Here is a 12,893-nt window from a genome sequence, read left to right as displayed (position 1 = left end):
TCGCCACCTAACCTCAAATCCTGGCTCCGCCACTGGGGGGGCTATTTATTAAATGACAAGTGGACCAATTTGAGTGTAGAAGATTAAATTGGTCATCAAAAACATTTTTAAAATAAAAAAAAAAAGTAAACAATTGACCGAGACACCCTAAAATGAAATAGGTAAACAAACAATTGACCGAGACATGGGAGCATGTGTATTAGTGTACCTATGGAAATTTGAATACTATATATCTTAAAAACAAAATAGAAATTTAGATTTGGTGATTCATCACAAGGATTATTATTTTAATTTTTTATGTTACATGGAATCATAGATGACCCACATTTGCTTCTAATGTGACCGACCACTTTCCAACTCTTTATTGCACTTGTCCATGATATTATTCTATGTCTTCCTGTTCTCCTTGGTATAAAACCTAGCTTCATTTCCTTGATCTCATATTCTCATTCAACTCATTCATCTAAAAAAAAAAAAAAAATCAAGTCTTATCATCAAGTACCAAGAAAAAATGGCTAGTCTAGGGTTTGAACTCGAGATCACAGAGCTAAGGCTAGGGCTTCCAGGTGGAATAATGAGACGTATTAGTGAAGAAAAGAAAACTAAGAAAAGAAGGGTGTTTTCAGAGGTGGAAAAGGGCAATGTGGGATCTACAACAAAGAATGTGACGGTGGTGGTCGGGTGGCCACCGGTGTGCTCACATAGAAGGAAGAGCTTTGAAAGTGAGAGAGATAATGGCATTGAGGCATCAAAGAGGCTTGTCAAAATTAGCATGGATGGTGTGCCTTTCCTTAGGAAGGTTGATCTTAATGGGTTTAAGGACTACTCTCGCTTTGTTGCTTCTTTGGAGAAGCTCTTTGGTTGCTCTGGCCTTGGTGAGTAATCAGACCGTCTAATATTATTTAACCATGTTACAGATAATAAGATGTGCTAATTAAATAAGTAAAATTCTTATATAAGACCGTCTAATATATAACCATGTTACAGATAATAAGTGCATCAAATTGTGCCAATGTTAGATATATATTGGCTTGGCAATTGACATGCATGTTATTAATTAAACTATTTGGAGCGACTATTTTTTTTTTCATTGCGGATATGAAGTACGGAAATTTTGCATAAAACGAATGCATAAGTGTTATTTTACTTAAATATACCCTACAAAATATACTACAACTAACTACCACGCTTTTGTGAAAAGGGTATTCATACTTACAATATTTTATTGTAAAACCGTCTTGTAGAAAACGTATCGGTTAAGCATATGACAAAAGAGGCATTGGAGGAATATGCAGAGAATTGCGAGTACGTACTTATTTATGAAGACAAGGATGGAGATTGGCTCCTAGTAGGTGATGTCCCATGGAGGTACGTATTATTTTTTCAATTACTTCATTTTCATAAGTATTTGCATAATTAATTGCAAAATTGAGTACGAGTAATATTTATATAAATAAAACATTTTGTGTAAGGTTATCTTATAGTAATGTTACACATTTTAGTTTGTAAAACGAGTTTTTAAGAACTACTTGAATTTTTTACTTTAATGAGTCGATCTGGGTTTAAGTTCATCGTTTTACGCTTTTTGTAAAACAATCTTTACATAATCACGTGACAAAAACTCTTATATAAAATCGCCTTATCAAAAAACTCGTGAACAATATCAATAATATTATTACTCATATTCTATGGTCAAGTTTACCTAGTCATTTCTTTTAATTTTTTTTACAACGATTAACTGGCATAAATAAAACGAGATTGAAAAAGACGTAACTGAAAGAATGCAAAACTATTGTTTTAGCATCATTCAATGACCAGCAATCGCGTGCAAATTATTTTGCTAGGACAACGTACAAATGATTGCATAGTTTGAAACACAGAAACATTTGGAACCTTTTTCAGATACCATAAATATTCATTCTAGAAATTATTATTTTTATCAAATTAAACTTTTTATCAACAGCAAAATAATTGTGTTTCCTAGTACATTTCATCAACCGAAACTTGTATTATTTGCCATTAGACCATGTTTATCAGCTTGTTCTTGCAGCCCTACCTAGACCTCGTTCCAACATTAAAATATTAATATATATTACTTAACCTACTTACAAGACCTCGTTATTGATTTTGTTATTTTATCAAGCCCTCCCTTAACCTACTTAACATCACATATATTTTATTATAAAATCCCATGTAAATAAAAAATAATCAAAAAAAATTAAATTTAGACCCAATATTTTTATACAGACTTAAATTTATATGTAAGTTATTTATTTTTTAGCATTTATATTTTTTTGTACACACCTGCATGGCTTCATGTATCAATAGAGGAAGTAACTAAATGATATCTAAAATATATCAAAAGTGATCTCTATTTGTAAAGCACAAAATTATAAAAGCATTGGTATAACTTCATAAATTTTCTTATTTGTAAAACTGTAATTAAAACATTTAAAAAATAAAGTTTACTTTGATAATTTTGATTTCTTTTAATTAAAATCATCCTCCACTCAATTAGTTACACGTGGACAAAAAAAGGAGGTCCAAAATGTGGTTTTGGAGGTCTGGGGAGGAACTGGTGGAACGCATTCTAGCCCATGGTCTGCATTTTCTATTTACTTTTCTTTTTTTTTTTTTTTTTTTTTCCTTTATTCAAGACCTGCGCCATTAGACCTACCCATAAACATAGTCTTATATTGTCTCTGATAATGAAGCAAAGTGTTTCAGCTACGACAACTCATTCGATTGCAAAATAAATTTACGTTACTGATAAGTTATTACTCGTTGAATATTTAGTTATTACTGATAACTTAGTCGTCATTGATAAGAATCGAACCTTCAACCTCACAGTTTGAATAAGAGAACTCTTACCATTTGAGCTAGCTTTTGATCATTTCGATAATGGGTTTTATTTATAACACGCAGATTGTTTATTGAGTCATGCAAAAGGCTGAGGATTATGAAATCAGAAAATGTCAAGAGCTTCCAAATGCAATGTACTCTGTAACAAGCACTCAAGCAGTGCCATGGATGAAGCATGGACCTTCAATTTAAATTGATGATTCATTTTCAACAATTTTTATATTTAATTTCTTTTTTAGAGAAAGAAAAATACTCGTAGTATAAAATACTACAGTATATTTGTTCAATGAGATCGGAAAATATAACTATATTCAAATACTAATTTGAAAACAAAGTTATAAACAATACATTGTTAAATAGGTGTTTCGAAATTCATTTTTAAAAATGAATAAGTTTAACTATATATAAGTAAAGTCATGTATGATCTAAGCAATGTCAAGTGCTATCTATATTGCTACATAACATATTAACATTACCCAAAAAGCATTATTATTTTTTATTTTTTCGTGTAAATCGGGGTGTCCACTGTCGAGAGCATTGTATAATCCCTTCGCTGTAGGTGCTCTCACGAAAAAGTAAACAGCTGACCAAAGAGTTGCTCCATTCCCATGGTTAGGGATCGGACCCTTAACCTCATGGTTAAGGAATCCGGATGCGGTGAACAACCACTACACATACCAAAAAACATTATTAATTGGCCAACCCTTTCAAGGGTCTTTCATTTTTTTTTAATTCCATTTTAAAATTTATGTTACATTATCTAAATCGATTTTATGTTAAAAAAATTGTATTATCTTCCCTGAATCTTTTGAATTGATTTCATTTGTCCTTTTATGTTCCCTTCTTAATTCAGCTAAAATTAATACAATCTCGAAATCTTCCCTGTTTCTAAAATGATTCGTACCTAATATGACCTAACAATGTAACACTTCAAATATACCTCAAACCTTAAACGACCAACTCCAATTAAGTGACCCTATACCTAAATAAATCACCACGATACACTCGCACCAGACCCATACCCCGAAATAACCCTACCAATCTGACATGAATATATTTACCACCAAAATTAGCATGACCCAAACCTGTTTGTGAGATGAGGAGAGAAACGGTGTTTAAAATAGTTATAGTCTAATTTAAGGATGGACGAAACTCGAGAGAAGAAAATCGAACACAATATGGGACTTATTGACCAACAAGTCAACAATAATCCGATCTGATCTAACTTAAATATAACTCCACATTATAGCAAAAAAAAAATTAAAATGAACCGACCCAAACCGTTCGCGATGTCGAGGAGTAACTCGAGTGAGTACGCGGTCTAAAGTCTAAACTAGTTATTACTCAAAAAGGTGCGTGTGCAAAACTCAAAACAACAAAATCGAAAAAAACATGAGGATCAGTGTTCACCAACTCCAATCACGAACAACACCTTCTAAAAAATTCACTCGCAAAATCAACGAATCATCCTTCTTCACCTACCACCCCAACAACCTCCACACCACCACCGTCTACCTCCTCCGACCACCGCGCTCCTTCTCCACACCCGACAACCGTCCATGGATCATCTTCCCCGACACCACCACCACCGCCGTAACCACCGCATCAACCACCGTCGTCCTGCACCATCCACTCACCTCAAAACCATTCCTCTGTAACCTCCCTCGAAACTTCAATTTATGGAAGCTTCACCCTTCCGCCATCGCCGACTCTTACCACTTCGACGCCGCGGATAAGCTTCTCGTCGTCCCTACGCCGTCGTTTAACTCGCGTAACAATGTCGACGCGCGTAATTGTTCTTTGTTCGCTTTATACGACGGCGGCGAGCTTCGCGGTTGTCCTCGCGCGGCGGCGGACACGGAGGACGCAGCGGAGGAGTCGCCGTGGGTTAGGTTAACTACCGGTGGAGATAAATTCGATGATATAACCGCCTTCGGCGGTAAGATTTACGCGGTTGATAGGTATGGGATGTTGATTTTGATTAATAATTACAAAACCAGTAGGAAAATTTGTTAGAATAATTAATAATATTCGTATGGCCTATGTGTTTCGGGTTTTTAATAAAAGTTAAGTTCACATTGTTATTACGAGACTTTAATACTTCCTCCCATCCACTCCAAAGGTAACATGGACCCACTTTTCCTCTAACAAAAAGTGGGTCCATGTTACCTTTGGAGTGGATGGGAGGAAGTATAAAAGACGGTATCGTGATGGATCGGTCCCGATTAACGTAATTAAAGTCCGGGAATTATTATTCCCTCTTACCTTACCTTAATAAGTCGTCTTTCACGAAAAGGTACGATCGGGTTTGTTTTTGCGAAAAGGTAGTAGCCCATTATATAAATAAGAGGATCTACGTACAGAAATTAAGATAAAAAACAACTTTCCTGACAAAAACAAACATACGTACATTGAAAGTGAAAGACAGTTTCTTCTCCATCATCAAGAAACAGTAAAGAAAGGGTTAAGGAGGAGAATCAATTGGTTTATACTTCTTATTATTGAATTGATTGCGTCTGTAAGACATGGACCAAGGTTAGTCCTTTATTCCGTCTATTGATTGTATTAGGGTTGAATTAATTCAAGTCTATATTGATTCTTGGGACTGATTTCATCATTGAAATCGTAAAGTATATCTTACATTTGGTATCAGAGCGGTATAAACTTGATTAATTTACCATGAATGTGTTTTACTGCCATTACTTTTCATCACTGTATAATGAGAAATAATGTCGGTATAAATGAATTGAAATTTTTGTTGGTCAAGAATGTATAATTGCATATTAACGGTGTACGCAGACCCGTATCAAATAAAGTAAATGGTACTCCCTCCACACACCTATTTTCACCCCATTTGCTTTATTGCGGTCTCCAAGACGGCACTTTGACCGTAATTTTCGACGTCTATATGTTAATTTTTTTTCTTGAAATTTTTTTTCATGAAAGCTATCATGAAAATAAGTGTGAATATTTTTATTTTATAATCCAATAATTTTTATTCTCCAAGTTATTTACGGTCAAAGTTTGGAAATTTTGACCTCCCAAAAGCAAATGGGGTGAAAATAGGTGTGTGGAGGGAGTATTTTTTTGATTGAGTGGTATGAAACATTGTCATATGCTTCTTGAAATCTTACGTATCATATTTGCATATGATTGGACCAAGTGAATGTTCGTCCGCTTGGTTTACTATCATCCTTATTCACTGGGTTTTGCCGCTGCGTCTTTTTTTTTGTCTGTCATTATGTTCATTCAGATGTTTTAGTGCATGCAATATTCAGATGTTTCAGTGCATGTAATGTTCGGATATAACGTCCTTTTTGTCTGCCACTTTCGGGCTTATGGTTTGTTCTCTGGAGTTGTGACAACCATTTTTTGCACTTTGATATGCATTATTAAGCAATGACAGACCAATGTTTGTTTCCGCTGCAAAATTTATCTATGCATTAAAGTTTGTGCTTTCAAGGTTTTGGCATGTAAGTAATTATTAGGGCTGAATTTATGGTCTGTTATATTTTTGTTTGCATATGGATCAGAATGATAATGATAAATTTTGCACTTTGATAACAGATCAATGTTCATTAATGGTATTGTATCTATTGCTTTTCGGCTGTGTTTTTGGAGATTAAATGTTTAACATATTTCTACTTATTCCGACACACATAAAGTTAGACAATAGAATGACTCACATTAAAGTAATGGGTAAATTCATGTTATGAATTGTTAACATATTAAGATAATATATTTACCATTAACTTTAAATGTTTATTTTGTATATATTACATGTTAGTCACCAAAGTGGCCTTGTTATATTGCATTTAAACATTTGAAATTAAAGTTTTTAATTGATCATGATTAAAAGGGATGTATAAATGACATTATAGTTTGATTGATCAATTATTTGTTGTCATCTATATTTTTGGGAGATCACCCAAAGGTGGGTCATTAAATATAGTTGACAATATGAAAGGATTAATTATTCATAAAGTGGGTCTAATAGTATATATATCCAAAGATAGCATTCTTATTTGATTCATGTGTGTTATAATTAATTGTTAAAGTATATATTAACATCAATGATGGTTACTTGTATTTAAGTGTTGCCCAAAGGTCATTTAAATACATGTATAAAAGTTTATATAATATTATTTGAATCTGTATGATAGTTTTTCAAAGCACTAATTGGTAACATGTATAAATGATTGCAAGATCTCCAAATTTGTTTGCATCTCACGACTCTTTTGTAAAGTTCAATGGGCTTAATTATGATGAGTGGGCCTTAAAGATCCAAAGATACACTGGGTATAATGGCTTTGGACATTGCCATCCCGACGGATGAGGTACCAACAAAAATTACACCCGAAAGCTCCGGCGAAAAAGTGTCATTATCGGGCTTGGGAGAAATCTAACAGTTGGGTTTACACCTCATGAGGATGACAATGGCTGATAACATTAAGCCTTCCATGCCTAAAACAGAGAAAGCAAGGGAATTCATGCTTAAAGTAAAGGAGTGTTCACAATGATCGGTTTAGATAAGTCAATTGTTGGTAGTTTAATGAGTGAGTTGACTACTAAAAGGTTTGACTGGTCTCAACCGATTCATGATCATGTGACACACATGTCTAACTCCGGCAAAGAAAGTTGAAGACTTTAGGAATGGACGTAAGTGATACTTTTTTGGTCCAATTCATCATTAACTCTCTACCTTATGAGTTTGGCCAGTTTCAGGTGAATTATAACACCATAAAAGATAAATGGAACTATCAAGAGTTAAAAGCCATGCTTATACAGGAGGAGGGGAGATTAAAGAAGATGAAAGATCAAGTTGTTCATTTCTTGAGTCATGATGGTGCCAGCAGCAGCAAGGCTGATGTATCACTTTCATATATACTTTTATAGCTCCCTTTACATCGTATTTCATACCGTTTCATGCCTATTATATCATTTATATGCTTTATTTCAATGAATTGTCGATACTGCCGCTATTTTGTGTTTTGATGCAGAAATGACTCAATATGAGTGTGATCAAGCTGATTAGCAGAGCGGAGACGGCACGGTAGAATACACGAAGCATGGCACGGGAAACGAGGAATCATGAAGACTAGAAGTCAAAAAAGAGAAGGAGGAACCTGTGAAGCAAGTTCCTCGATCGAGTCACTGCTGACTCGATCGAGCGGTATCCTCGATCGAGTTACCCGCGACTCGATCGAGGATCCTCTCTGACGGGCTTTTTTCCGGAATTTCCTAAAACACTTATCTTTTATTATAAATTAGAAACTCGTGTTTTATTGTTGGATTACGTGATATTTTGCTAAGTATTGCTGGAAAACTCTCTTAAGACCCCCTAATCTCCCTTTTGTATGGTACTAATCTTTCCTCTTGAATTAAATCATTGTTTATGTTCTTCAATTATTGTTTTCATCTTGCAATTATGTTTTCATCTTTAATCATGTTTGTTGTTGTTATTATGATCATGAGTAGCTAATCCCCTCATCTAGGATGAAGGGGATCTAGGTTAATTAAGAAGGGAAAATCAATTAGTTGCTATTGATATATCATTAAAGTTGTTGTTTGATTGTTGTAATTCTTCTAGTTAATCACTTGAGGCCTGAGTTATTAATTAGTGTAGCGAATCGATCCTATCGCCGACCGGGTTAGAATTGATATAGGCTGCGATAATCAAATAGAAAGTATCTAATCATAGCGACCGCATGTTAGAATCGATCTAAAGGGCATAATGGAGTCGACCGATCTTATGACCTTAAACAACTTGATAGATTTAGTAATTGATTGATAATCCCCGACTGATTGACCTAGTGAACCTAATTCCTAGACTTTTAATAATATCGTTGTTCATCCTTTATTTATTGCAATTAGTTTGTTAGAATCAACTCAAAACAAAACCCCGAAATTGGTTACTTCTAGACAGGTTTAAATACTCTTAGACTAGCTTTTACCGCCTCCCGTGGATTCGATACTGTCTTATCGCTAGCTATTCTTGTTAGTCCTGAGATAGTTTTACTTTGATTTGGTAATACGACTTTAGCCACATCAAATTTGGCGCCGTTCTTGGGAGAGCAACAATTGTTTAGTCTTTTTGTGTTTATTTTGTCTTTTTGTCTCGGGAACCCGCTTCCTTGAGACCGTTCTCACACTTTCTTGTTAGTTCTTTATGCCCGTCTAATAGGTCCGAGATTATTCCTTTTGATCCTGAACCAGAGAAGACTTTTCGCTACAGACGGAAATTTAATCAAGAAGTGAGTCAAGTAGAAGACTTGAGTATACTTGACGTCGAAACGGCGAGCCCCACGAGACAAACTGACCGATCGGTCCTACGAAGAGGAAGAGGAAGAAATTCCTATCTCTCGATATTCCTATTCCCAAACTCCTGTTCCCGAAAATATCATCATGTCTACCCTAGCCACTCACTCGAGCCAACCTTAGATTCTATTCCACAAGGTTTCAAGCTGCCCACTTCTACCAATGGAACATTCGAGATTCGACCATCTTACATTAATTTGGTGGAACGAAACATGTTTGGAGGGACAAATGCCGAGGACCCCGCAACGCATATAGAAAAGTTTGTCACTTACTGCTGTTCAATCCCATTAACAGCTGGAGTGACACAAGATCAAGTTAGCGGTGCTCTTTCCTTTCTCTCTCACGAAAGATGGAGTCACCGAGTGGTTAAGAGATATGGATATGGATACTGAAGGAGTTACAGACTGGAATTCCTTGGCTCTTGCTTTCTACAAGAGGTACTTCCCGCCTCAGAAGACTAATGCTTTGAGGAATCAAATTACTAGTTTCAAGCAAGCGGCCACTGAAGATTTGAACGAAGCTTGGACTCGCTTCAAGCGTTTAGTTCGATCGCTTCCCATCATGGTTTCCCAAAGTGGTTCCTTTGCAACCAGTTTTATAACGGGTTGTTTGACGATCATCGTGCCCTTTTGGATTCATCTGCTAATGGAAGGTTTCAAGATAACACACTAGATGGTGACGCGTGGAAGTTGATTGATCAGATTGCTACCCATACCGTGAGATATGGAAATCCTAGGGGAAGCACGCGAGGTACTGGGGTTGATAGTGCTTTGGCGGCACACCGGAGGCTATTTCGCCGCATTGATGAGATGAAGACTACCCAATCATTGGGTAGTAAAGAGAGAGTTCATGCTATGAGTCCGCAAGTAGAGGAGACTTGTGCTAGATGCGGTTTAGATGGTCATGGTGCAAAATGATTGTATGAGCACATTTGAGCAGGTTAACGCCTTTCAGGCTTACAGACAAGGTGCACAAGGTACACCTTTCTCTAATTTCTACAATGAAAGAACGAAGGAGCATCCGTTCCTTCAATGGTCTAGCCAGAATGTGCAAAACCCGCAGCAGTCACAACCGCAAAAGAATCCTTATATCCCTCCTAACAATCGCGGTAATCAGCAACAAGGGGGATATCAAAGGCAAAATCAAGGAGGCCAGCAGTTCAACAATCAATATCAGCAGCCTCCTCAAAGAAACTCCTCAACAAATTCCTCAACAAGCTCCGAATAATGATATGGCGAGTTGCGCAATCTTTTGCAACAAACTTTGTCAATGCGCAAGAGAAGCAGACGGCTCAGATTCCTGAGTTGATTGCCCATAACAAGATGCTAGATAATCAAGTGGCTCAGATGGCACTTCAAAACCTATCAAAACAGGCCGTAGGTCTTTCTCCTCAAGGTAAGCAAGCTCATGAGCAAGCTAATGTTATTCAGCTGAGGAGCGGTACTTCCTATACGAACCCCGACCTGCAAAGTCTTGAGAATGAAGTGCCCATTACTGTTGATGAAGTCCCTTACATGCATCCCAAAGGATTGGGTAATTTGGAGCTTAGTGATGATGAGAAAGAGCCTGACGAAGTTGAAACACGAGCCGACGATAAAAGTAAAAAGACGAAAAAGTCGAACTCGCAAAGGTTCCTCGACCGAGTCACAGGCGACTCGATCAAGGATCCACCCAGCTCGATCGAGTCACCCCTGACTCGATCGAGGATCCCACATTGCCAGCCGACGGTGTTTCAAAAGTGGTTTCTAAGGATAAGCAAGCCGAGCCCATAACTATTTCTCTACCTTTTCCTCACCGACAACAAAAATCCAAGCTGGATAAGCAGTTCGGTAAGTTTATGGAGGTCGTGAAGAATCTACAGGTAAGTGTCCCTTTTACTGAATTGATCACTCAAGTGCCGGCTTATGCAAAGTTCATGAAGGAGATTCTGACAAGGAAGAGATCCTTTGACGCGGTAGAAACTATTGCTTACACTCGTATGCGGTGCCATGTTGCCAATTAACTCACCACCGAAATTAAAGAATCCAGGAAGTTTTTCTATCCCTTGTCAAATTGGTCATCTTTCTATTAGTAAAGCTCTTTGTGATTTGGGAGCTAGTGTCGTGTTATGCCGTATTCCATCCGTAAAAAAGTTAAATATGGGTCCGTTGTGATTACTAATATGACACTGCAGATGGCCGATAGAATCGTTAAACACCCTCTGGGAGTGTTAGAGGATGTTCCCGTTCGAATAGGGAAGTTTTTCATCCCCGTTGATTTTGTTGTCATGGACATGGTCAAGACAACCAAATCCCTATCATCTTGGGCACCGTTCTTACATATCATGGGGGCGGTCATAGATGTTAGGCAAGGAGATTGACCTTAGCCGTGGGGATGACACGATTATTTTCAACTTAGAAAAAGCATTGAAAAACCCCATGATAGAAGAGACTTGTCATAGTATAGATGTTGTTGATTTTACTATTGATGAGTGTCTTCCTATGTGTTTTGACAGGATCCTCCGAGATTGCCACGGTTTCGATCCACTGATCGAGACGGGTTCATGGAGTCCATAAGTTCATCGAATTGAGAAGCTTCTAACTGGAGAGGAATGCCCACATCGAAGGTATACAGTTTGGGTGTCACACCTAAGGTAATCGAGGTAAAGAAACCCGAATTGAAACCCCTTCCCTCTCATCTCAAATATGAATTTCTTGATGACCGTGAGATGAATCCAAAGATTGTCAATGTTAACCTAATCAAGGTCAACTATCCGCTTTGTTGACTGTTTTGAGAACTCATAAAAAGGCAATTGGGTATAGCATTGACGATCTCAAAGGTATTAGTCCTGACTTTTGTATGCATAGAATTCACTTGGAAGAAGGCCACAAGCCTAGTGCACAAGGTCAGAGACGACTAAATCCTCCTATGCAGGAGGTGGTAAGAAAAGAGGTACAGAAATTACTTGATGCTTTGGTATTATTTTCTCTATTTCGATTCTAAATGGGTCGATCCTGTCCAAGTTGTACCTAAAAAGGAGGTACTACGGTAGTAAAGAATGATAAAAATGAATTGATTGCTACTAGACTTGTCACAGGATGGAGGATGTGCATTGACTATAGGAAGTTGAACACGGCCACTAAAAAGGACCATTTCCCACTTCCTTACATTGACCAAATGTTAGAGAGATTAGCATGTCATAGTTATTTCGTTACCTAGATGGCTACTCCGGTTTCTTTCGTATACCCATTCATCCTGAGGATCAGGAAAAGACCACTTTCACTTGTCCATATGGTGTATTTGCTTATAGGAGGATGCCCTTTGGTTTATGTAATGCTCCTGCTACCTTTCAGCGTTGTATGATGGCCATATTTTCTGATTACATAGAGTCTATCATGGAAGTCTTTATGGATGATTTCAGTGTATATGGTACTGATTTTGATGTTTGCTTGAGAAACTTGACTAAGGTTTTGCAGCGCTGTGAGGAGAGCAACCTTGTTCTCAACTGGGAAAAGTGCCACTTCATGGTTACTGAAGGAGTGGTACTCGGTCATTTGGTGTCAGGTAAGGGCATTCAAGTGGATAAAGCTAAGGTTGAGGTAATTGAGCAACTCCCGTACCCGGTTAATGTTAAAAGTGTGCGTAGTTTTCTTGGTCATGCAGGGTTCTATCGCCGCTTTATAAAGGATTTTTCTAAAATTGCTCAACCTCTAACTCAGCTTCTCCATAAAGAT

General features: G+C 37.1%; 1 protein-coding gene across 1 annotated transcript; it reads left to right on the top strand.

Moving 5' to 3' along the window:
- The first annotated feature begins 448 nt into the window (after positions 1 to 448).
- On the top strand, positions 449 to 3,286 carry LOC141612673 (auxin-induced protein IAA6-like). Its single transcript, XM_074431480.1, has 3 exons — positions 449 to 875; positions 1,245 to 1,368; positions 2,926 to 3,286. Exons 1-3 carry the CDS (start codon positions 512 to 514, stop codon positions 3,005 to 3,007), a joined length of 570 nt encoding a protein of 189 aa, XP_074287581.1. The 5' UTR covers positions 449 to 511; the 3' UTR covers positions 3,008 to 3,286.
- Positions 3,287 to 12,893: the final 9,607 nt, after the last annotated feature.

This window comes from Silene latifolia, chromosome 11, assembly GCF_048544455.1.
Source record: "Silene latifolia isolate original U9 population chromosome 11, ASM4854445v1, whole genome shotgun sequence".
Lineage (NCBI taxonomy): Eukaryota > Viridiplantae > Streptophyta > Magnoliopsida > Caryophyllales > Caryophyllaceae > Silene > Silene latifolia.
This window is presented reverse-complemented; position numbering and strand designations above follow the sequence as displayed.

Bases quoted from the DNA above. Each gene is read 5' to 3' on its own strand.
- LOC141612673 (XM_074431480.1), top strand. From the start codon at position 512: ATGGCTAGTCTAGGGTTTGAACTCGAGATCACAGAGCTAAGGCTAGGG. The intron at 876-1,244 runs GTGAGTAATCAG...ACCGTCTTGTAG, and splicing joins CTTTGGTTGCTCTGGCCTTG to AAAACGTATCGGTTAAGCAT. The intron at 1,369-2,925 runs GTACGTATTATT...TATAACACGCAG, and splicing joins GTAGGTGATGTCCCATGGAG to ATTGTTTATTGAGTCATGCA.